Source organism: Poeciliopsis prolifica, unplaced genomic scaffold (genome assembly GCF_027474105.1).
Source record: "Poeciliopsis prolifica strain line A6 unplaced genomic scaffold, Auburn_PproV2 SCAFFOLD327, whole genome shotgun sequence".
Classification (NCBI taxonomy): Eukaryota; Metazoa; Chordata; class Actinopteri; order Cyprinodontiformes; family Poeciliidae; genus Poeciliopsis; species Poeciliopsis prolifica.
The window spans coordinates 17,243-42,758 of record NW_026562702.1 but is presented as its reverse complement, the minus strand read 5'-3'; the positions used below and the strand labels follow the sequence as shown (position 1 = coordinate 42,758).

The 25,516-nt window shown below is 38.2% G+C and overlaps 3 protein-coding genes across 3 annotated transcripts; 1 reads left to right on the top strand and 2 right to left on the bottom strand.

Annotated features, from left to right (window-relative positions):
• On the bottom strand, positions 1–14,420 carry LOC129357871 (iron-sulfur clusters transporter ABCB7, mitochondrial-like; the record flags this gene model as incomplete). The annotated part of the gene is given in 8 exon segments (XM_055026830.1): positions 1–43; positions 220–308; positions 1,063–1,331; positions 3,439–3,571; positions 9,977–10,096; positions 11,061–11,138; positions 11,225–11,308; positions 14,168–14,420. Coding segments are annotated over 8 exon segments (969 nt in total), but the record flags the coding sequence as incomplete, so codon positions are not given.
• A 147-nt stretch (positions 14,421–14,567) lies between these two features.
• Positions 14,568–20,355, top strand: LOC129357872 (uracil phosphoribosyltransferase homolog). The gene is made up of 7 exons (XM_055026831.1): positions 14,568–14,916; positions 15,679–15,721; positions 15,806–15,875; positions 16,025–16,087; positions 17,938–18,099; positions 18,627–18,717; positions 19,863–20,355. Exons 1-7 carry the CDS (start codon positions 14,672–14,674, stop codon positions 19,975–19,977), a joined length of 789 nt encoding a protein of 262 aa, XP_054882806.1. The 5' UTR covers positions 14,568–14,671; the 3' UTR covers positions 19,978–20,355.
• A 2,244-nt stretch (positions 20,356–22,599) lies between these two features.
• Positions 22,600–24,996, bottom strand: LOC129357870 (palmitoyltransferase ZDHHC15B-like). Its single transcript, XM_055026829.1, is given in 9 exon segments — positions 22,600–22,739; positions 22,874–22,906; positions 22,909–23,005; positions 23,142–23,239; positions 23,242–23,261; positions 23,348–23,380; positions 24,338–24,395; positions 24,604–24,724; positions 24,919–24,996. Coding segments are annotated over 9 exon segments (660 nt in total). The 5' UTR covers positions 24,979–24,996.
• Positions 24,997–25,516: the final 520 nt, after the last annotated feature.

The window sequence follows — 25,516 nt, the reverse complement described above, 5'->3', positions numbered from 1 at the left end:
TGCTTCATTGTCTGCTTTGTTCATCTCAATGCGGAAACGAGTCCTGTGTGTCGAGACACATGCATGGTGACCTGAGAGCTTTCATTAGTACGCTTCAGCCAGTGGGTGACTTTTTTTTTTACTGGTAGCGCATGGAGCCACTGGGGTATTTACAGAGCTTGTCAGGGAATAACAATCCTGACCTACAGACAGACAGAAAAGTCACAGAAATCTTCCTACCTCCACTGAGTAACAAGAATTGTGAAAATAGTATACGCTGACAAGGTGCCCAAGGCCACTGCTGCAAACTGTCCGCCACACTTGTAATACTGTGGAAGAGAAGAGCAAGACAGGCCATCTTTATGTGCAGTAATTCAACATGTTTGGAATAAAATCTCCAAAAACCACACCATGCTCAGTGACCAATCCTGGAATCACTCAATGTTTAAAAAAAAATTGAAATAAAATAAAATAATTAAAAAAAAGTTTAGTAATTAAGACCTTCAGGCATTTAAATTCAGACAAACCTTATAAAGAAATACAAAATTCACTTCTCAAATGATCATTTTAATGAATGTCTCCGCTGACCAATTATAGTTAATCCTGAAGAATTAATAAAAATAAGAGTAATGCGTATATAAACCTTACTTACCTAAAGTAGGCTACAGACTCCAAAAAAATAATAATTCAACATATTATGCTATGTTTTACAAAGTAATCAACATGAATTAGTCTAAAAATGCTTCTGAGGCCTATTTCCAATGAATCTCAGGAAACATTCTGTGGCTCTGTTTCAGCCAGCTGATTGGCGGTGAGCAGTAATATTTGGTTAACTAAATCCTCTTCGTACATACAGCTAGAGATAACTTTAGTCATGCTGTCTCTGACAATGGTAAATATTTTTTGTTCTTAAAACAGTAGCTTTTTTTTGATAAACATAAAATGAAGTGTTAAGAAAACACATTTTTGTATTTAATCACTCATCATACTCACAAAAACAAAAATTCAGTTATATGCACATGGAAAAAAAAATCCCAAGCAAAGGTAAACTCTGTAGACATTGTGTCAAATCCCAACACTCACCAAAATACCACTGACGAGGGCCATCTCAAAGACGGTGGGTCCTAGGTTGAAGACGAGAGCGCTGAGGACGAAGGAGATACCCCTCGTGCCGCGGTCGATTGCCTTTGACAGCGCCCCCGTCTGGCGGCTGAGGTGGAACCCCAGGTCCAGGTTGTGCAGGTGCAGAAAGACGTTCTTAGCGATGCGTCGGATGGAGCTTTGGGCCACTTTGCCGAACACCGTGTTCCTCAGCTCGTTAAAGAAGGCTGCACAAGCCCGAGAGACACCATCTGGAGAAGCAAAGGAGATGGGGAGTTTTAAGACACCTGCTGTGAAAAGCAGGAATATATAAACAGCACTGAAATTGTGTGTGACTGTGATCTAAAGCAGACATAGTGGTTCTGAAATAAGACAAAATGTGATTTGAAACGTTAACACCCTGAAATAAATTACTGTATTTGGAAGCAGATGAGATTTTCAGACCTTTTGACTGCAGAAAGGCAGAGGAAGTATGAGGTGGAGGGACCTATCTTTCAAATCATCTCTGGCCTGTAAGCACTGCAGTGCTCCAGCAACAGCCTCCCACCAGTAATTACATACTATGATGCTCTGTAAAGCCTCAATACACAACAGACTGGAGACAGGAAGGGTATCTGAGCGTGCTCAGAAATGTTGTGTGTGCGGGTCATGTGTGATCAGACTACAAGAGGGAGGCGGACTTAAAGAGAATGTCACGGAAAGTTTTCAATTACCCAGATTAATTTCAACACTTTCTCTAAAGGATGAGGGCGGATGCAAGGGAGGCAGCCTTCTTTACACTGTTTTAATTTATGCCTAATTTCATACTGAACATAATTAATCTAAACTAGCTCGGTTAAATAAAATGAACAACTTAAAAATTAAGGTAATTATTTGTACTTGCAAAATGCATATAACTGTGCTACAATGACTGTCTCAAATTGATAAGAGTTTGTGTTGAAATGATACGTGCTGCCTCTAAACTGTGCGAACACATGAGCAGTTTGTTGAGACCAAGTCAGGGTGATAATCTCTCTGCCTGTTGGTCTTCACGGGGCTGTAATGTGGCGTTAAATAGGAATGCTCATCTAATGAACAATGTGTCCACATCTGACAAGGTAGGACGAGCACTGTGCAACCTTGACAGCAAAATTACACCAGTCACTGCAGGCTTCAAATCCAGAGCCCAGAGTGTCCAAAAGAAGGAACAAAAACAATGGTTTCTCTCATTTAGATGGTTCTCCACGTTCCTCTTAAATGGGCAACACAGCATCTAATGAAGTTTTCATAACTTTCGCATTTCTGTCAAATCGCAAAGAATTATGTCGAGCTTGTACGGAACAGACTATAAACAAAAAAGCACTTGTTTTTTCAATAAATCTTAAAAAGAGTGGTCTTTGTATATATTTATTCTAATATCCTTAAATAAAATAAAGTGCAATAAATAGTTTTTCAAATTTACATAACTACTACATCGGGTGAACCTGTGATACTGCAAACCTACCAAGGCTTGACTCTATTCCTGTCAGCCAGGAACAGAGACAAGCAGCCAAGAGGATCTCTGCAGCTCCTCCAGAGATCCTCCAATATGTGTGTTAATTTAAAAGTAGCAAAAACAAAGTCATTGTTGAAATAATGCCATGAGTAGTGGAGCATCAAGTGCTGGCTGCACATTATATCAAATTACAACTGCAATATTAATGTGTGCAATATCGCAAAGGACTGTTCAGACTTAATGTTTGGTCCATTTTAAGAGCGGTGCATTAACACTCAATACACCGTTAATACATTTGCCATCTGGACAGTCTATCCACTCTTGATGTTCAAACATGATGTATACTTTTAATGGCATAAAGGTCAGACTAAATGATGTGGACATTAAGTCAAATCCATGCTTTACACACACTTCTCAGATATCAGTACCGCACATAATTTATCTTCCACCCCAAACTGATGTGCTGTGATGTAAAATGGCGATGAAATTAATTTTTTGTTATAAGTAGAGTACAAAGGGTGTGATCAAAGTTGAGCTCAATGATAGTGTTTGTTGGGGTCATATTTTCTTGCTTAGAAAACCTTAACATCTGAAACTAAAAAAATATCAAAAGAACATAAGAGATTTATTAACTTCTCCTCTTAAAAGTGCATAATTTTCTATTTACATCTGAAAGCCCTTCAAGCCCATAATATGGATGAGGGAGTTATAAATAGACACAAAGTCAAATGCAGAAAATAGCTAATAAAGTTAACATGCAGAAGAGGTCGCGTAGCAGCATTCATATGAATGCTGCTGGAAAGGTCAGCATGTACACGGCAGAGTCCTGCAGTCTCCTCGGATGAGCACAACACCTGGCAGCGTAATACGAGTCTTGGACTTACAGCCAATCAACATGGCCGTTGCCATGGTAGCCACTGTGCTTGGCGCGTCATTCAGGTTCAGCATGTGTCCCGACATCTGGTTAAGCTCATCCACCGCATACTTAAACATGAAGGGCACGATCACGTTGGTCAACTGGGAGGGAAGAGAAACAGGAGGTGAGAAAAAAAATGGGAAATGTTCAACATGTTTCTTAGAGAGACAACTTGCTTCCACCCGGCATCGTAAGACCAATCCACTTTGACTGTTTTATAATGCAGCTGGGGTTATATTGAACTTAAATCTAAGTCTGCATAATTGCATGGTACTGGAATTAATTGGATTCAGTAAAGTTATTGAGTTGAACCCAATATGGACCCAAACAATTTCGTAAGAATTGTATCTCCTGTCTTGAAGTGCTTTGAGATAATATCTGCTATAATTTGATGATGAATTGAAAAATGAAGCTAAAAATCAATCAATTTTGTCACAGAAACACTTCCCAGAGAAGTCTATACATCAAAATGTCTTTGAGCTACGCTATGTTGCCAAAAATACTCACTCATACACAAATAAATTTGACAACCATTCCTTTCTATGTCCATGAGGCTTATCAGGATGTCATTCCAACCTTTCTAGAGATAACAGCTCTACCATGATACTTTCCACAATATGGAGTGTCTTTATGGGGACTTTTGATCATTGTTCCAGAGGTGCATTTGTGAGGTCAGACAGTGATGTTGGACAAGGACCTATGGCTGGTTTCTGTCCTGATTCATCCCAAGGGTGTTCAATCAGGTACCAGTCATGAATCTGTAGGTCAATAAAGTTCTTCCACACCAAATTGGAAGAACTTCCTAAATTTGCTCATCCATGTTTTTATGAACTTTGTGCACTGGTGTAGCATAATGCTAGCACAGGAATTTCTAAACTGTTCTTGCAAAGTTGTCTAAATTGTCTTGGTACACTGAAAAATGTAATGTCTTTCATCATCTCCTGAAAGACATCCCCACAACTTTGTTCCAAGTCAATTTCAATAATCACAAATACTTGCACCAACCTTGTGTTTTGTAAATTATTCCGAGGGTTTCTTGAAGCCAAAAAAGAAAAGTCAGAGCTAATATTTTTTTATTTCAGCAATCCAATGAATAGCTCTTCAGTCATGCTTTCAGGGTCATGCAGACCTCAACAGAACCCCCAACTGAGGCAAAAGCCATTAAAAAATGTTGCCGTCTTCTTTTAGCTCTTTGCTGCTTTCTGGAAATTAATTTACTCTCACTTGTATTTGCAAGCCAGATGTTTAGAGGAGCCAAGAACCATTAAATACTATAATACAAAAATAAAAAGTTGAAATAAGTTAGTTTATGTTTGATAAAGCTATGTAATAGATTTAACTTTTGACATAAATTACTGAAATAAAATTCCTTTTCAGTATTGATATTCAGAATTTCTTAGATGCGCTGTAAACTGTATTTAGAGGCAGTTTTAGAGTGAATGAAATACCTAATTGAAAAATGTGTTTTAAAAAACATGTTGAAAGCCAAAACTTTGACGTCTTATATGATCCTATGCTGATTAAACATTCTGTTTCTATATGCCTCTTTTATTAATGCACACCTCACATCCCAGAAACATGAGTTTACAAAGAAAATCTAACACTGACAATGTAAGTGCATTTTGGGGATATGTCCAAGTGCTCACAATTCTATGTTATGTCGCTGAGTATACATGCTCTATTTTTCTTTTTGACTGGCTGTAGTAGTGCTGGAGAGGAGCTGCTGGCTCCTGCTAATGGAATTGAAATGGTTATTAGGGCTAATTAAAAGCACAGGGACAGCTGTGTGAGTCAGTCGGGGCGGTCCGCTGCACATTAGGACACACAACGAACACCGCATCACACAGCGTAGAATTTTTATTTTGAACTTTCAAACCCTGAACACAGGAGTAGGTTTTTAGGCTCCTTTTACTGTCAAGCTCTTCATTAAATAGTCTCCAGAAATTGTGCAAATCAATGAAAAACCAGAAAAGTAAACATATTTATCCTGCCAAAAGCCATATCCCCATGGCTCCTGCTTCATACACTTGGGTATTACACTCAGACAATAGAAGTCCTCTTAATCCCCAAAGGAAAAAAACAATATCTGCCACTTTGCTACCAAGACAACAGAACATGACACAAAAATAGCCTGAGCCTATTATCACAGAGCCAAAACATGTCCTCAATTCTGCCACTAATACATGATAAGGTTGGATGCGCTCTTTTAATCCATTAACGACAACCACTGGAGATTAAATTGACACTGTGTCAATCTCTACCTGGCGATAAGTCATCCCGTAATAGAGATTCTGTGTCAAGTAGCAGAAAAAGGCTCCGGGCGATGGAGAATTAGCTTTACCTTACGCCATGAGACACAGACGGGCTCAGAGACAAAGAGGGCTTCATTCGAGGCCAACTTGTGTGTAACCATTCATTTGAAATGAAAATGTCACTGATAATGTGGCTCGCAGAGGTGAGATGCACTGTAACCACGTAATTATTCAGTTGATTTAAAAATTGCATCCACACAGCTGGTGGTTTCGGTTCAAACAGACAAATTGGTAAAATGGAGGTTAACTCCAACCACGCAGGAAAATAGAAGGAGTCGATTGGATTGTATGCGCTCGCTCCACACTCTTTTAGTACACACCAGAGGGAGCCGTGCTGGGCGGCAGCAGGACACACTTATTTAGGAGCTTTGAATTTGTGATTATTTTCCAGGGTGTGAATTAGAGACTATCAACAAAGGAAGAGAAAACACATCACACACTGATTGATGCATGCAATTAATTATTTAAAAGACTGCTTTAAATGCACGCTGCTTTTAGTTTTACATGGCGTCTTCTCCAAGTGCAATCACTTAACGCAAGTGCTCATGATGTTTCAGCAAAAGGTGCAGGGAGAGGATTTGATTAAACTGGAATATTTAAAATTTAACCAGCGCTTCAAGTGATCTGTTTTGCAACAACTTTTAAGTATATTCCTAAATATCATCAGCCTTTTCACATTCTTAATTTTCACTGGTTTACACAGTCTTACGTATTTTTTCTAAAAATCTGATAACATTCTGGACATATGAATACAAATATGAACATCTAACAATTAAGAGTAATCAAATCTCATCGTTTGTAGGTAGCACTAATTATGAAACAATAATGCCCTGAAAATGGCTTCAGATTTTTGATTGCAAAAACAGAAAGAAAACATTTTTTTTAAATAATTTAAGCAGAAACACAGGGCCAGAAAGTTTTCTACAGTCGAAAGCACTAGTTAACTATTTAACTAGTGTTATAATAAGTGTCAATTTTTGATTGTTTTAAATGGATCTGCAGTCAGTCTGTAAGGTAATAATACTGCTGCAAAGGTGTTCAAAGTAGGTTGTGACCAGGAAAAAGATAAAGCATGTAATTAAGCTATTATTCAACAAAAATCCAATGCAATTAATTTGTATTAAATTGGGATCCAAGATATTACAGCCATTCCAAAAGACAACAGACACATTTCTGTAGTCTGTATGTTTTATTTTTTCCACAATATTTAAAGCTGGAACATGCTAAAATTAAAGTACACACTTTTCCAGATTTTAACTGTATTCAGAGTTCTGTAATATCTACTTTCAGTAAATGCATTAGGAAAATACCTCTGAGTTAACCACAGTGCATCACAAATAGATTTTCATACACATTTATATTTGTTATGATCCTCAAATGTATGTCTTGGGCTTCAAAAAAACTGATTATGAGAAGTTTTGATGTTAGAGTTGAGCTGCCATCTGCAGCAGAACTTACGCTTCATGTTGCATCGCTTCCCTGCCTTCACCTCTCTGCTCCACCAGACTAGCGGCAGCAGTAATTTGCAAACACCTGTTAGAACTGCGAGTCTGCAGAGCTAATCATATGAACTACTTCTCAATTCTATAAAGTGGTAAACAGAATAAAGGAGCAGCACTGTTGTGATGAAGACAATGTTGGAAAGAATAAGGGCTTCTTAAGGACCAAATTTCAAGGGATCAAATTGGAAAGTCAAATTTCATTTAAGTAATTTTTTTTTACATTAACAAAATATTTATAACAACTGAAGGAAACATTTCTTTAAATTGTGCTATAAAATGGGAGTAGAAATTTCTCTCCCTTCCTTTAAGAATATTATGAAATGCACAAATGCTAGATATGTAGCATATTCACCACTTTATTATTCTTGATTTGTCTTTCATTGAAATAAATACTGTTAATTCCACGGACTTTGCTGTGTTCTGCTTGGTGGAAATCAACACCTTATCACAGCATGACAGACTCAAATTACCATGCTTTTTATTGTAAGTCTGTTTTTTTTCCAGCAACAAAGAGAAACAAAAGCAATGTCCTTCTGGCAAATAAAAAAGTGTTTGTCTGAAATGGTACAGAAGTACTTTAACACCAATCTTGCTGTATTCTTTTTAAGCTTTTGGTTAGTAACAGCTTTAAATTCTGAAACTAAAAGGGGTTTGTGATCTTTGACATTCATACTGGCATTTTTGCAGCACTGCAATGTGATAGCTATTGCTCGGTGTATTAAATTGTTTGCACTTTAAAGTGATTCAACAGATTTCTCACTGTATGCTCCAGAGAAAGGATGTCTTGGATTTCACAATCCTCCTTGAATGATTTGTTGATGGGATTTTTGTTCCTTAGTCATCTGTGTTTATTACACCCATACTTATTGAGCAGAATCAGAGTAAGTCTAAATGTTACCATTTCTAATTAAGAAAATTTGTGCTGGTTTATCCTTCTTTAAACACAAATAACTTGCATCCTGTAACACACAAAAAGACCCACATCATGTCTGATCACTTCCAGCAGTGCCCACACTGAAATAAGGTTTTTGGAGAGACTAAGATTGAAATGTGGCTGACAGTTTGTCACCAGTGGTGTTCAGGCACATACTGTTCTACGTGGATTAGTCACTACTGTTTGGTGTCCTTGGATGATGTGCTGCATGCTTTAGGGCAGAGTTATTAGAACATTTTTAAAAAATAAAGTTTACCCACTCAATCACAAGTCTGTGCTGCTATATTTATCTTTAGATTTCTCGCATGCTATTGCAATTATTCAGGCCTTTTGCTTCTTGATATGGTTGGGATTCTGTAATTGTACAATCAGAGGTGCACAATTTTTAAAATTGTAAATATGATCGCAATATCAATATATGCAATGCTGCAATTGCAAAAGAACTGCTTGAACAGAATATTTGGCTGCTCCTGGTACTAAATGCCATGCATCCAAATTTTTCACCCCAGTGCTACATTTGGCCATTTAGGGATATGATGATAACAATCGAAAGAAAAGAGTCAGGAAAAACTGTGATTAGTCATAATCTATATAATTATCACAAGACTCAATAGCAAGGCATAGAGAGGCTATTAATCTGAGACTTTACAACACTACAAGCCAAAATATTTTTTAAATAAATACTTGTTTTGTAGGAGAAAGCAATTATGGCCCCAGGCCAAGGGCAGTAGGTGCCAAGATGACAAGAGGGAACTACATGGAATGGCCTTTTTTGAATGAAGAGATGCACAATTCATCCCCTAGAAAGGCTTAATGAATTTCTACCATATTATGTTCTACGCAGCAGCTGATCTCAGGTAGTTTGTGTTTCATTATTACTCATTTATGGAATCAGCATTTAATGACATATTAAATGCAAAGTGCTCTAAGCAGGTGGCTTCTGACCCTGTGCCTGTAAAAACAATTTCCCCTCTATTTAACAAGAAAACCTCTTCTTTATTGCCATCACTCCTGCAAGAGTCCACAGACTGATTTTGAAAGACTTTGAAAGACTTATTGCAGTCACAAGTCATTTTTAGCTTGACATTTTTTTTAACTTTTGTTTGTTAATCAATGATTCCCATTTTCATCCAGTAATTGCCAACAGAAAACAGTGCAGTTGTTGCTGTTTCCAAAGAATACTCTACACACAAAGCAGATGAAGTAACATGCACCAGGAGTTTCTGCAAATTTCAGTAAGTTGAATGTAGGACTTTTATAACTTACTTTAAAAAAACATGAATTAAACACAACCCAATAAATTACTTAATAACAAAAACAACTTAAATAAAATTCAGCTTTTATATTTTGCAATGCCTGTTTTCAAGCCAAATCTCCTTGTAGCTGCAGTATGTAACTTTTATTAAAAATTTGAATGAGTATAACATATTTTATCAGGTGGACACTTTCATTTTCCTTAAAGTCTCCATGTTATGTATATTTTCAGTGACAGAGGTGCCACATGCTCACAAAGGGTGATTTTAATTTAAGGAAAAGAAAGCAGTGAGAAAGACAAATATTAATAATACTCAATATAATAATTAGAATAGTTAGCATTAGTTTTGCAGTATGAAAAGTAGCCTGTCAAGTGGCTGCAATTTACACCTAAAATAAAACAGCTAGAAGAGGTCTATCACCCAGCAAGTAAGGAAGAGCAGGTAGAGCTAATGTTACCAAATTGTCACCAAATTTACTAGCATAAACTTTTAATAAACTTACTTTAGCTCCAGCGAGAAGGCCAAGCGAAATGGCAACACGCGCCCGCAGGTCTGGTCGGTCCTTTGGCCACACGTAGGCCACCATTGCAGACAGAATCTTGGTCGAATTCACTTCTTTCAGCTGCAGCGAATCAACAACATAAACAAAATGTTGGATAATTCCCAGCCTGTCTTTTAAAAATCAGGAAACATTAATAAAATCGTGTTTAGGATAATTTCAACTTTCTAATCTGCGTTCTGTCTGGAAAATATTGGTGAGTAATGCTCATTCTGCATTCAGTGTGCAGCAACCTTAAGACCACACTGTGGCAGACACACGGAACATCAAATGTCAGCAGGAGTCCCCTGAGAGATCTGACAACAGCAATCAGAGAGTTTCCAGGTGGACTTGGGCATCCTGTCTGACACTACAACTCCCAGGAGACACCTGGGCTGTCATCCCAGCTGAGGTAGAGAATCCGTTGGTGCCAGCGCGGCTGTTTACCCGCACTTCCACACACATCTGCCGTGGGGACTCTCAGCAGGCTACAGAATACGAGGTAATTCCTCTAATCCACTCAATATGGTGGCAACATGTTCCAGCCCTGCTGTGTGGCAGCTCCTTGGAGCAAATTACAGAGAAAGTGTATCCATCACCTGCCTTTAATCAAACACAATCAGGCAAAGTGTTACACTGCAAAGACAGCACAACTGATTTATATGCAACTTAAAAGAGCCTTAATATATCACAGTATGTAAAAATCTATATTCTATTTGATTCTAATTTATTCCAAAGCCACAACAATAACTGATCAGATTAATTGACAGTGACCTGATAAGCACAGATATGAACAATGACAAGGTATTTAGATGCAGGTTTACTGGAATCACATTTGCTAGTATTGATCATCTATAAGTTGAAGTGGTGAAAAGTTAAATTAACTCCGACAATGTCAAATCAATACCCTAAATACCCACTGACACGGGCACTTATTTTACATTAATTTCTCATTTACAACTTCCAATTATTGTTTATTTAATTGCTATGAATAAACACAGCAGTGTGAAACTTTTCGTCGCTGATTGGACCAATGCACAACACTCACCACATTTTTTGGGTCTGCACTCAAACCCCCTCCTGCGTGTCCATGCCAACATGTCCGCTTGTCCATCCCCTGCAAATGCTGTAGAAACATGAATAGAATCACTTTGTAATTTCAGGTTTGACTTAAAAAAACTTATTTTCAGCAGCTTGGAAAATACTACTCACTTTTAGCCCCTCTAAAATCCGACGGCTGCTCTCCAATCTGTTTGTGCTCCATGTCGCTGTTCGTAAGTGTGGAAAGGAGCTCAGCTGAAACACAAGAGATGCCGTATATGACTGCTGTCTTACTTTTGTTTACAGGGTCGTTTTTAAAATTTAAGCATGCTGAAACAGAATAAATACGGGAATCAGAAAGATTTGCTCCCTTATAGATTTTATACTTTAAACTTCCAGCCTGAATTAAAATTCAGGTTGTAAAAGTCAAGACAAGTGGTGCAAAAGTCTCTTAAATACTTTATGACAATAATTATTTGTTCAGAGACAGGTTAGTTTGAATAGCTTTTCACAAATTAAATTACCAGAATTTTTTTGATTTTATCCAGGTTATCTTTGTCTGATATTGAAATAGTTTTGCACTCTGAAACATTTAAGTGTAACAAACACGCAGAAACAAAAGAAGACAAAAACCCACAAAAGATTGTAATGTCTAACAAACGAAAAAGGGATTGTTAAGAAGAGGCAATATTTCTGAATATTTATATGTATAGTCATATTGTTTATTTTGTCAAAGTGTTAGTGTTTTATCAGAGATAGAGTTCAAGTCAGACTTCCTTCAGAAATCTTCAGTGAGCGTTTTAAACACTGGCTATGTTTCCATCATCATGGAAACCTCTGTTTTAATCCTCAAAACAATGGGTTCAATCGAAGACTCAAACATGTCAAGGCATGCTCCCAAGACATTTCAGAACTTATGAGTGTATATCTGCAACAGAATTTTGTTTTAAGAACACTTGCAGTCGACGTAGGATGAGAGCTACAAACACGCCTACAGAAGCTGAGCTGACTGTTAACACAAGATGTCTTGTGGGTGGATTAAGAAAAGCACATTGATCTTAAAGTAAACCTAACCCATAGTGACCCGTTTCTATTGTTGTGCATAATTCCATGGTTGAATATCTATATATACACACACCAGATTGTTGAAAAAGTGAGTGAGCAAATATTGAATTTTTTTCTAATTAAACTATTTCAGCTTTAATAATACAATATGTAATGATTTATTGCAACTAAGTATAAGTTAGGATGCTTCTTTTCTCATAAAGTGGTGTTTTTGGTGATTTTACTTTGATATCTGAAAGTAAAGTCCTAACACTAAAAAGTTAGGACAACACTGGAACGAATTAGAAAGTACATGTAGAGTAATACAAAAATCATATTGTGATTATCTAGAGTATAAATACCTTGGCTTCAAGGTATTAAAAATGTTGCTTTATTATTTTGTAGCAGTTGGAATAATTATGGATTTGCATTTTAAAAATACAGCAGCTAAGTTATGTTGCACATTATAAATACCTTGAAGCCAACAATAATGTAAAACATGACTTAGTTTTACATTGAAGCCTAGGTATTTATAATATAAACATGACTTAGCTGCTGTACTTTCAAATGCAAATCCATAATTATTCCAACTGCTACAAAATAATAATGCAATATTTTTAATGTACAGCAGAGTCTATAAATGCTTTAGGGGTATTTTCATACATACATCTAAGCAAAAACACAGATGTACAGTTATGTTCTGAATAGGTTCAAGTAGTTTTCGAGAATATCAGGAATAATATGCACCCCTCCCCATTCTGGTCAGGTAGCCAGTCTGGTGTTATTTCTGGTACTTATTTATGAGATCTTTGATTTCTATTTTTTAGTTAGTTATACTCATATTTTACTAGCTCAATATTTATGCAATATATTGGTAAATATTGCACTGATATAAATTGCCATAAAAGTCTACTTTGCTCTTGCTTCTATCTCAGTGTGCTTCCATCGCTCTGTGACCTTTAGTACTATGGACAATGTCTGTCATTTGTGACCAGTGTGAACATCTGTTGCTGAGAGAAAGGCTTGTTACTGAAACGTGCTACACAAATAAACCTGACTTGACTAAATATTGCATTAGCCCATACTATTTGTAATATATTAGACAACAATTATTGTACTTTAAACACTGATTTGCAATACCGATATTGACGACACCAATACTGCTGCGAAATTAGTTACAAAATTCAACCCAACTACGCCTCACATTTTAGCAAGTTTTTTTAAACTTGTTTTTACCATTTTTTTTTTTACTTTTGTGGTGTGGTTTCATCATATTTCTGTGTTTTATTTCACAGAGGTTATGGCAACGAGAACCTTTCCTTAGATGCCAGATCCATCTACAACCCAAACCTCAGAAGTTTCTGAGTGGATGTGTTTTTACGGATGCAGGCAATCGGGTAGTAAAGAGGGCTTATTGACTGTTAATGCTTTATTTTCCAGTTTCTCCTTACATGTTTCCAATGACATACAATAAATAAACTCTGATTTCGGTTGTTGTCTTTTCCAGTGAGCAAGTGCAGAAGTACCTTCTGAATTAAAAAAAAATCAGAATAAACTGGCAGCAGAGTCAGGGGCTTTCGTTGATCATTGCCAAATAATCCATAAATTTGTTGACATAAAATGACAGTTGTATCGGCCACAACACGAGTGGACGGGTGGGACTGAGGGTCTTATCTAACCAGTCAGATGGAACTGGAGACACGTGACAGGGACTACTTTAATGCTGCACCGTCAGCTCACACACAGCTGATACAAAACGCTAATAACCTGACGCAAGGCTCGACGCTCACACCTCTATCCCCACATTTCATAAAGACGCAAGATTGTCGGGTAATGACGCAAAAGAAAGGTTAAGAGTAACTTAAGGTAGCAGTTAGCTACCTCAAACTTTAACAACAAGCCATGAAAACAGTAACTTTTGAATGTCAGCAAATATTTTAGGAGAGGACCAACAAACGACAACCAAGCTGAAGTATTTTATGTCACACTAAAAGTTAGTTGTGGGAACTTCTATATGTGCCCTTGCGTAAAGAGTGTGTCCTCTCCGACCAGACGTCCCGTTTCACTCACCACATATGTGTTCTTCTGTCGTTTATAATTCCTCCCCTCTTCAGCGCCGCTTTTATTCCAAACGTGAAACGAGCCGGTCTGGCGAATAAGAAAGGCCAATTTTCTGTTTTGGAAGTGAAAGCCGCATTTTAGCGGTGCCAATATCGGCGCCATGTTTCACGGCGGAGGAAGACGATTAGTCAACACGCCGGGTCATGCGTCACATCCGGCTTACGTTGCTAGCGGAGCGTAACTGTTAGTAGCAGTCAGAGGAAACGGGGGCTTTTTCCATCCTGTTTTTGTCAAGTGGAAGAGATTGAGCAGACTTCGACAAAACGCGACAAAGTAGTTGGACCTATTTGAATGCGAGCCTCGCAGTTTCCTGGCCGACTGGTTGCCGTGTTAGTCGTAGAAGTTTGAGTTGAAGAAGCACGTTTCCCCCTCCTGTTACCGCGTTAGCGTGGCGCTCTCATTAAGACACGCTAGCTTGCTTTAGCATCGAAACGCTTTGACCTCGCTGCCAGGATGCCATGCCACAATCAGCAGCTGAACAGTGTGAACAGTGGCCAGGAGCACCCGATGAAGCAGGTTCGGTTTGCGAACAGCAGCAGCAGTGTGCCTGCTGTGCTGACCAGCTCTGAACCGACCGATGTCCCCACGCATCATCAGGCTGACCACGCATCGGTCAGCCAGGACAGCCTGGGTCCTCAGCTGAAGCTGCTCCCTCTGAACGACCAGATCCGAGAGTTGCAGACAATAATCAGAGACAAGTGAGTCCTCGCACCTTATATCTGAGTCGCAGATATAAGGTGCTGAGTCTTATATCTGCGACTCAGCACCTTGTCCGATTTGGTAACTTGGCCTTTGCAAGAGGGAAGTTGATGCCCAAAATAAGTGGACTGTTCATAAAACTGTTCATATGGTGAATTGCATGAGTATAAACACGTTCAAAGTGCAGTTGTTTTTGATAAATCATTTCGATGCTTTCCCCCAAATTTCATGCGACATCATTAATTTCAAAAGACAATAAACTCATATTTACTATAGTGTAATTTCAGTATCCAACATCTTCACTTAGAAATATTTTTCTTTTGGTCTGCAAAGGTTATGCAGATCTTGGATTGTTAGTGTGGAAGATGTGCACAAAACTCTTGCTGGACCTTTAATTGGTTATCTTGAAATAAAATACTCCCGTCTTTCAGACATGTGGAGAATACAGTAAAATGTTGGTAAGTAATGTATTCATACCTCTGGCAGAATGACATAATGTAAAACAGAAAACCTAAAGTAATCCTGAGGGAAGGTCTGTGATTTCGATGCACAGATTGAAGCAAAAATATAGAAGCAACACCAGCAAATTGTGGAGTAGATTTCAGAAGCAATCAAAAGTTTTTGTGTGTTTTACATTTTGCATTTTAAATTGATCTAACCTTTGCTGAAAAATTGTCAACCTTATTTTGTCCAAGCTGAAATAAAGCACTAAAGTGTAAAAGCGGAGGCTGATCTAATCAAGTGCCTATTTATACTTTCAGAACGACCAGCAGAGGAGATTTTGTTTTCTGTGCGGACCGACTGGTGAGGTCATATACAGCACAGCAACATGGTAAAGCCATTTGTTTTCAGCTTTCTGAAATAATATCTGTTTTCCCCCAACAACAGATCAGACTAGTAGTTGAAGAAGGCTTGAACCAGCTTCCCTTCTCAGAGTGCACCGTCACCACTCCCACAGGTCAGAGGGTGTCAGGTTTAACGCTCCAGATTTGAAAACATGAGCCAAAACACTGAACCAGTTTTTTCTGCTCTGCTCCACTTTTATTTTTTTGCAGCTCTAGTCAGTACAGCTCCATTTTAAGTCGTGTTTCATTTTCCTTCCCTTAGGGTACAAGTATGAGGGAGTCAAGTTTGAAAGGGGCAACTGTGGAGTCAGCATCATGAGGAGTGGTAAGTGAGGCCAAGTGCAGCATCTTACGGCTTTTAAATGTGAGGACACTTTAGTCTGTGAATCTCGACTTCTATATTTCTGCTCGTGTGGAAATATAAAAGTTCCTCAAGCGCGGAACTTGATGACAAAACTCTTGGTACTGATGATCCATTTTTTGATTAACTGATGGGAGATAGAGGATGCAATTGACAGAAGGCAAATATGTCGGCACACCACATAGCAGGCCGGCCCACATAAGATAATCAGTAAGACAAAGTGCTGCTCATTCTCACAAGCTTAAAATGTTTGCCAGGTTGGTCGTTTTTCATCACTCTATGACGATAAGATAAGTTACAATAAGAGTGATTGATTCAAGGTTACAATTTTATATTTAGTCATTTTTTGCCAAACATGAGCTTTAAGCTCATTTCAGCTGTAACTTAATGTCAAGGATGAGAACATTGTTGCCCAATCGGCACACAGTAAATTACTTTCTAAAAGCTGCACATGTCATCAGTGTGTGATGCAAGTCTAAGCACAAAGTCGTGTTGATCTCACCCGTGTCGACACATCTTTAATTACACGTTGCAGTCCAACGAATGCATTCTGTGTTTTGTTAGTAGGCAGTAGGACATTTTGTTTTTAGTGGTAGTTCTGCAGGCTTGCAGCAGCTCTTTTTCTCGACATTGCTTCTTCGCTCGAGCATCAGTCGAGTCACACCAGAAGATTTTCAGAGTTGTTTCTTTTGTAGTTAGCAAGCAGCTCATAAACGTAAGGGATGAGACAATGTTTTCTACAGTGCTGACACAGAATTGATTGTAATTTGCATTTATAGGCACTGTATATCTAATAGTCTGCCACAAAGATGAGTATAAAAGTTAATTCCTGTAAGCTGAAAGTTAAGAGCTGTTAAGAGCTCTTAACTTTAAGAGCTGTAAGCTGAAATATTTCCCTTACGAAGAGAATCAACTAACAGATCTCTGTCTCATGTCTTTTACATTGAATTTATTCAAACATGCGACTTTCATTTACTGAAGGTCTTATCTAGATTCCTCAGTCCTCAGGCTTCTTCTTTGGCTCCTCACCTCCCTCCTACCTTTAAGCATGAACGTCACAATGTGCTGTCACTGTCAACACAAAACATGACAGAGTGAAAAAGCAAACAATATGTATAAAGAAAAACTGTTTGAGGATCTTCAGAAAGCTGGCGAACTGTTGACAGAGATCAATTTAAAGGGTTAGACGAAAGCCTGTTTTTTTTTTTTGTGTTTTCTTTATTTAAAGCTAGTAATGAAGAACCTTGGAAAAAGTTTTTTATTTCGTAGATCATATCTGTAAATGCGTGTAGTTAAATCTACAGCGATAGACTGACTGTGTATGATATCGTATTGCTTTATTGTCAGAGCATAGCTGAAGTTCGTCTTGCATAACAGCAGTTTTGTTTACAAACATACATAGGGACACATGATCAGATAGAATCCACATGTAAGCCTGTCACGACATCAATTCATCAATCGCATAATTCATTAAAACAAACTGTTTTCATTCTGATCATTAATATATAATTGGAGGGTAATTTTTTTAAAAGTATTTTTTAGTATTAATTTCTGCAACAATTATTTTATTTGAGATTATTTTTCCCCAGATTTCGATAATTATGGGAAAAGAAAACTGAGCTCGGAAACGTGTATTTCCAAACTTTATTCTCTGTCCTAATGTCAGAATATCCTATCCATTGACTGATTTGTTTGTTCATCCATCAATTTCAGCCATCAATCCCAAATTGATTGTTTGGAAATTTCAGTTTGGAGCTTTGTGATGACAAAGCATGTGGGAACCTTGTCAACAGAACCATGTTTGGTTTCCACAGGTGAAGCCATGGAGCAGGGCCTCCGGGACTGCTGCCGCTCAATCCGGATCGGAAAGATCCTCATCCAGAGCGACGAGGAGACCCAGAAAGCGAAGGTCTACTACGCAAAGTTTCCCCCGGATGTGTACAGAAGAAAAGTGCTGCTCATGTACCCCATCCTCAGTGAGTTGCTGCAGGCTCAGCCTGGCTCCGGTTAACCACGTCCAGTCGTACAGAAATGTCAAAGCGCGTCTAATTAATTTTATGCAAAAAAAAAAAAAAAAAGTTTTTTCTGTATTTATTCATTGTAAGTAGTCTCCCTTGAGTTGACCTTCACTGCCACCACCAACTCTGCATTGCCACATCATACAGAACCATTCACACTGCTCTGATAATTATAGCTCTCATGGGGGAAATTATACACTGCCTCAGAGTTAGCCACCAGGCTGCAGAATAACATAATGAGGACCAATGAAAATAGGATCCTAATAGTCCTGGTTTCCTGATGTCACAACAGGCATATTTCTGTTGTTACTTAAAAATGTAATAGAAGCAGAGCTTGATTTAAAGATAGATTTATTTTTTTTGTTTCATAACAATGGATAGTTTAACTAACAAGAATGCAATTTTTTTTTCCCTCAGACGAAGTGTCCAGTGTAACCAGGCAGGTGAAAGAGCACGTCTAACCTCGTTATCTGCTGCGTCTGCAGGTACAGGGAACACAGTGATCGAGGCCGTCAGGGTACTGATAGAACACGGAGTCCAACCCAAGCACATTATTCTCCTCAGCCTCTTCTCCACACTCATGGTAAACCAGCACACACCCCCATTTTTCTTTTTGTTTCTGCTTTCTCATCTTTTATATGCATGTGCAGGATTGTTCACTGGTGCTTGGTGGCTTTTGACAATATAAGTTTGGAAGTTCTTAATTTCTGTAGCCTATAGCTTCCATCCAGCTTACAGTGACATTTAATGTGGATGTTAAAAAAGGATTTCAGGGTAATTTGACTTTGTGACCTTTCCTCCTGTCAGGTTAAAACTAAAACTTGGACATAAGACATATTTAAAGCTGAAGGGCACGATGCTATAAATGCATTATGAGATACTTTTTTTTTTTCTTTTAAGAATTGTTCTTGGCACAGTTAGAAAGTGTGAGGTTGGAGATGAGACAATGTGAGGAAAAGAACAGAGAATTGACACGTAGCCAATCCAACCTGCTGAGAACTAAATCAAGAACCACATTCCTCATTTCCTTCCCACTTTTTCTCTTGATGTTGCATCTAAAATCTGTTTTTGTAAACTTTGACCTGCTGTGACTGATTGTAGATCATGTTAATTATAAGTTAGAAAATTAAAGTAAAAGATTATTCAAAATCTTTTTAGTTGCCATGATCTGTTATCAGACAGAAGCAATAAGATGAATGGTAAACTGAGTAAATTAAAAATTACCAATCTTTTCCAATCTTACAAACTCACCATTCGAATCGCTTGTCACTAAAGGCAGTAGAAGGAATTGAACACACAACTTCCATATTGCATGACTGCTACTCTCCACTAAACCATGATTTGCTCCAGCAATTCTCAGTTTTTAGCATCTTATTAGCAATCAGCATCAACAAAAATCAGCAGCCTTCACGTTTATTTCCCAGAGCAGTTCTCTACACGTTTTGATGTTTCTGCTGATAAACTGGCTCACGTTGGAGTCAGTTTATCACTCATTTATTCAAATATAGAATTTTCTTTTTATTGCAGTAAAATCCGTACATAAGCCAATTCTCTCAAGTTGCAATTTAAGAAGAAAAGTTTGAGTTTCTGAAATTTAAGACCTTTGAGATTAATTTTCTGTTGCATTTTGTGCTTTTAATAATTCATGTTTCTACAGCTGCGTTCATCTATGTCACTGCATTAGGATGTTGAGTTGCCCATTTTAAAGTATCATCCATGTTTCCTTTAGGAGCCAAGTCCATCATCCAGGAGTTTCCAGACATCACCATCCTGACCACAGAGGTTCACCCAGTGGCACCAACACATTTTGGACAGAGATACTTTGGCACTGACTAAAACAGGACAAAATGCTTTTGGTATATTTTCTGCAGGCTTTGTCTCTGTATTTCATGCAGTACCATTTACTCAAGTTGTTGAACTGACACCTAATGATTGACCCCAGTACTTTTATTTATTGCTCTCTCTTTTTTTTTTTTGCTTTCTATGCTCAGATTGTAGAAAGAAAATCACAAAGATTAAAACATGATCATTTTATTTTGCGTTGTATGAACAGATGAATCAATAAAGAATTTATATTTGTTTACAGAGAACAATACAAGAAAGTGGATTGAGGTGGGGGTTTTTTTTGTACGTTGGTAATGGTTTAAAAAAAAAGTGGAAGCACCATTCACCGTATTCGAAACAGTTAAAAGAAAAAGGAATTCATCTCCTAGCTGCAAATAATCTCATGGATTTTATACATTATGGTTTAAGAAAAGCACACCACTTTAAAGTTTGTCACAAAAGGATCAAAATATACAAACACTGCCTGCAGCAGGTATAAATCAGTGGACCAACATACAGGAAAAAAGGAATGTAACAATAAATAGACAAGACCATATGATACACTTAACATCAACTTCATCAAAATTTCATTATGCTTTATACACACCGAACATGGTTTTAAAAAAAAAAAATCAAAATAAGTATTTGTCACTGGAGCAGCATCAGATATGGGTTTAAACAGCTGGGAAGCATTTTAAAGTGTCTATTTGGAACAGCATCAAAGCTTATTAAAGGCCAAACTCTTATTTTTAGGCTTATAAGTAAGGTTTAAGTACAGAAATTAAGAGTTATGCAGGAGATCCTGTATAACTGTTTCTAAGTTAACATTTTACAAAAATTAAAACAATGCAGAATATCACCGTCCTCCATCAGTAAGTTGATGAGAACAGATTAATAAATATGTACAACAAATGAGGACAGCTGGTATGATGGAGGATAAACATAATAGTAATGTTCAATGAGAGCACTCCAGAGTTCAGCAACAGCATCCAAGTCATAATATACAAGATATTCAGACTATTACTTCTTTCAAAAGAAGAAACGATATGTTCGGCCTGCAATGAAGCTGTGCTTGCTTATAGTTTTTCTGTGATATGTCCAATCAGATAACATTGTTAACTTCATTGCTTCGAAAACCACGTTTTTTTTTTGTTGTTTTTTTTCCCAAAAAACTCCACCGTTTGCCAGAAAAGGATGATGCAACGATACATTCTCAGGAGAAATTTCTCCACAGCACACAGGAATACTTATGTAAGGCGCAGGTCAAGTCAGATCTTCTAATATGCTCATAACCTTTTGTTAGAGTGAAATCGAAACCTATGTTACATTGGGGGAAACGTCAAACTGATTGGCCAGCTGGGTCCCTACGTTAGACCTCCGCAGGCCTCAGGGTGGATTTTAATACCTCCCCTCCTGCTGAGAGGGATCGTTAAGGTGCAACACTGGAAACGCAGCCCAGCTGTGAAACAGAGGCATGTAAAATAGCACTGTACCACACAGCATCACCAAAACCAATAATAAATAACATATCCTTTTTACTGAGGTAATAGGGTTTTCTTCCTAAATAAACCATAATTTGTACCACAACTTGTCATCCATTTTATGTTATCTTTCCTCATCATGTAAAACTTAATTGAAAATTGGCAAAAAAAAAAAAAAAAAGAAAATTAAAAAAGATCAGAATCAGACCGTCTCCCATTCACCATCTCCAGCATTTCCCCAACTTCCACATTATTTGGAATGCAAACACATCATAACAAAGCATTTTAAAAGTCAGTATTATCTGTGCATGTGCAGGTTAGTCGTCCATCTCGATAGTAACGGAGGGATCTGCGCCCTCCACTGGAAAAAGAGAAAACTCATTTTAGTGGGCAAATCAGGAACTTTTTCGAAGATTTTGTTCTAACCGATGGGTTTCATAAGGGAGGATTGTTGCATTGTTTCACCACTAGGTGGTAGCAGAGTATTCAAACAGCTGTGCATGTGACTGATGCGCCCAGATTCTGTTTTCATGGTTCATATCTACAGTATACAGTTATGATAAATAAGAAAACAGCAAAATCTAAGGGAACAAATCTCTTTAGTTTTTCCATTGGTATATTATAGAAAACTTTTTTTTCTTAAGGGATCCCTGCCAACATGGAATAAAATGTTCCTAATTTTTCAGTGAGATTTTTGCTACAGCAAAAAAAAAAATAAAAAATCTGTTTATTTAAGACTACATTGTTCTCCCTGGAGTAAAGTTCAGAGAGCGCTGCACAGTGTACTGTATCAATATCCAGCTCCTAAGACTAATCAGTGGAGCTACTGAAAATGATTATGTAGGGGGGAAAAAAACTTAAAGAAAAAGTTTCTGGAGCATATCTGAGTAATGAACAGTAAAGAGAACTTACCCAAACTTCCTTCTGAACCATCATCTGACTCATCCCACATGTCCTCGTTAGCTAACAAGGGGTTATGGGATTCAGAGCTCTGACTCCTTAAAGGGAAGTAGTGACCATTCCCTTGGCTGCCATAATAACATATGAAAAAGGAAATTAGTCAGTGTATTTTTTATAGACATACACAACTACTTCCCTATTTTTCTTAATAGTGATTTTTGACATCTCAATGATAAGATAATTTACTTCTCCTTCAGTAATTACCTTGTGAAAACCGGGGATGAACCACAGTTTTGCGGTCTTCTCCAAACACTTGCAGCAGGTTTTTGTGTAGACCAAGACTGAACCCGTTTCTGTCAGGTCCACTGACAAATACTGGAGCTGAGAAGGCCTCTACACAAACGGAAAGGGAACTGTAAATTAGAATACGTTTTCATGCCACAATTTTCCTGATTTCCTGGGATTGAAAAATACAGACATCACATAAATGGTTGGATGTTCCCTGATAAAAAGCATGTCACTCTCACCTAAAGTGGATCTGTTCTTGGCCACTAACCACAGTGGTAACTGAAGAGAAACATGAGACTGACAAAGAACATGAGTGCAACAAACATGAGGAAGAGGATATGGAACTTGGCAGGTCCATTTGGTAGGTCCCCCTAAGGACAGAAAGAAACGGGAGACATTAGTTAATAGGAAAACCAGTGGCAAAAAGAACAACTAATCAAAAAAAAACTTTACAGTAAGATTACACTGCAAAATATTTTTTTAAAAATTAACAACAATGGCACTCACCACCCAGAATTTGAGAAAATACTGAAGGACTGTTGCTGTGATGAATACACAGTACAGCATCGAGTATGCGAGGAAAAGTAGGAAAAATTTGTAGTTGGAAAACCAACACAGTTGTTCACCCTGGGTGAAAAATAAGATCCGGTTATCAGGGAACAGAAAGAAAATCCATGCAATCAATCTACAAAGTAGTCCAAGTTCCAACTTACCAGGGACAGTGATGGTCCATCTTTAAGACACAACTAAAAATAAAAATATACTTTTTATGCATCACTTCCAACAGTAATTGATCTTAAAACAGTATGTTAAAATCAGATGCTCTTGAATTATTGTGCCAAATGAAGTTTCAAGGATAAATGTTTTTCATGATGATTTTTTCATCCAAGTCTCATCATATTAAATATAGAAAAATATTAACTGTCTGAATACTAAGATATTTTGTTTGTTCTTTTTTACAAGCATTTCTGGCATCCACAGCGTTCGGCAAAATTGTCAACTTTCATGTCCCCTCACATTACAGCCACAAGCTTCAAGTTGCCACACTGTTGCAGAGCTTTTGGGGTGTGTGTCTCAGATGATGGGATGTAAAGAATCTGTAAACATCAGTTTTCTAGTCCTGCCACAAATTCTCGGTTTGATCTAGGTCTAGACTTTGACTGGACCATTCCAACACACAAATATCCATTGCTGTTCTAACCGCATGTTTAGAGTCAATCTCCTCACAAACCTCACAGAACAGCGAGACTAATTATACTGAGATTAAATTCCACACCGATGGACTATATTTACTAACTACATCACCTTTGAACTTGCTGAATGGATTTTCTTTAGAAACAGAGTAAAATGGGCTGAAAACGAACACTGTACTTTAAAAAAGATTTTACATGTAAATGATCTTGAACATTCTCTATAACTTCCTTCCAGTTTACATCTACTACTGTGCTGACCCACAAAATCCCATGAAATAAGTTGAAGTTTGTGGTCATAATGCGACACAACGGGGAAAAAGTTCAAGAGGTGAGCATGCTGTCCGTCTTCTTCTGCCAAAACAATGCACTGATTGATCTTCAGGATTCTGTTTCAAATGAACAGAGCAGCATTCTCCTAATTATCACAACAGCTAATATATCTCCTTGCCGGAGGGTAATCTCTCGAGATTAAGGTATTGGGGAGGAAAGAGAAGCTTACGTTTCACAAACGAGCAGTGGTGACAGCGGTCAGGCTTCAGTACCTGGCAGCGGTCACAGAACCTGATAGCTGGAGACAAGAAGATGGACGAGTTGAATGGGCGACATCTGAGCTGAGCATCCCCCCCCCTTCACACACTTCCTGCAGCCTAAGATTGGACTCGTAATCACCACTAATGAAAGAGATGCGTCTGCTGATTGCTGCTCGAGAGAGCCTTCAATTGATAGTCCTAACCTACTTGTTTTTAATCAAACACAGACAACGTGAGGCAGCTCACCTCCAGATTGGGTTCGGGTGAAAATGGGCAGTTTCCTTGCGATCTCCACGAGGATTTGCTTCTGAGCGTCTGGTCTCTCCTCCATCTCGTACCGCTGCTTGTCTGAGTAGGACAGCTGGAACTGGATCATGGCATAAAGGCAAATTAATCAGATTCCTCAAATTAATCAGATTTGTCTGAGAACAAAGATCCTCAGAGGCATACAGAGGGATCACTCCTCATCCAGAATCTCATTTAGATGCATTCCAACAGAAATGAGAACTTTACCAACATTTATATGGTAAATTTCCACGGGCAATCTGGTGTCCAGTCTACCTTTTTGCATGGTGTGGCAGGAGAGGTGAATATGGACTTCCAGTACGTCCAGGAGAACATCCCAAAGCAGACATGGAATACCAGAGATAGACCGCTGTACGTGGAAAAACAAACCAAGAAACACAGAAATCAACAAACCTGAAAATCTAAGATATAAAGAATTCAACCTCACAGCCCAGAGCGCTCACCTTTCTCCAGTGTGTTGCTGATTGTAACTGTTAAAACAAGAGAATTGAAGAGATTTAGTGATTCTCTGAAAGTGCCACCATTTGTTCAGAGCACCCGAAAGCTAACACAACTAGCCGGGGAGTAGTTAGCCGAGAGAGACAATAACAGCAGTGAACACCAGCTATCGCTAACCCATCAGAGGAGGCATAACACAAACTAAAACCACCGGCAGGAAACATTAAAAGCCACTTCCGCGTTGCGCCGCCGACCAACAACCTTATTGTCGAAGCGCTCGGCGGCGAGCTGCGCTGTTTGTGGAGGAAAGAGGTCAAGAAGCAGACAAGCAGCCCGTCACACTTACAAAGACACAGCTCGAACACGTAAGCGTAATAAGACAGAGCACGACGGCGGTGATAATGAGGACGGGGAT

What these genes read in the sequence shown, in the direction of transcription:
- LOC129357872 (XM_055026831.1), top strand. Translation starts at nt 14,672, where the DNA reads ATGCCATGCCACAATCAGCAGCTGAACAGTGTGAACAGTGGCCAGGAG. An exon ending in TTTTCTGTGCGGACCGACTG is followed by an intron (nt 15,722 to 15,805) that starts GTGAGGTCATAT and finishes CCCCAACAACAG; the next exon opens with ATCAGACTAGTAGTTGAAGA. An exon ending in GCTCATGTACCCCATCCTCA is followed by an intron (nt 18,100 to 18,626) that starts GTGAGTTGCTGC and finishes CTGCGTCTGCAG; the next exon opens with GTACAGGGAACACAGTGATC.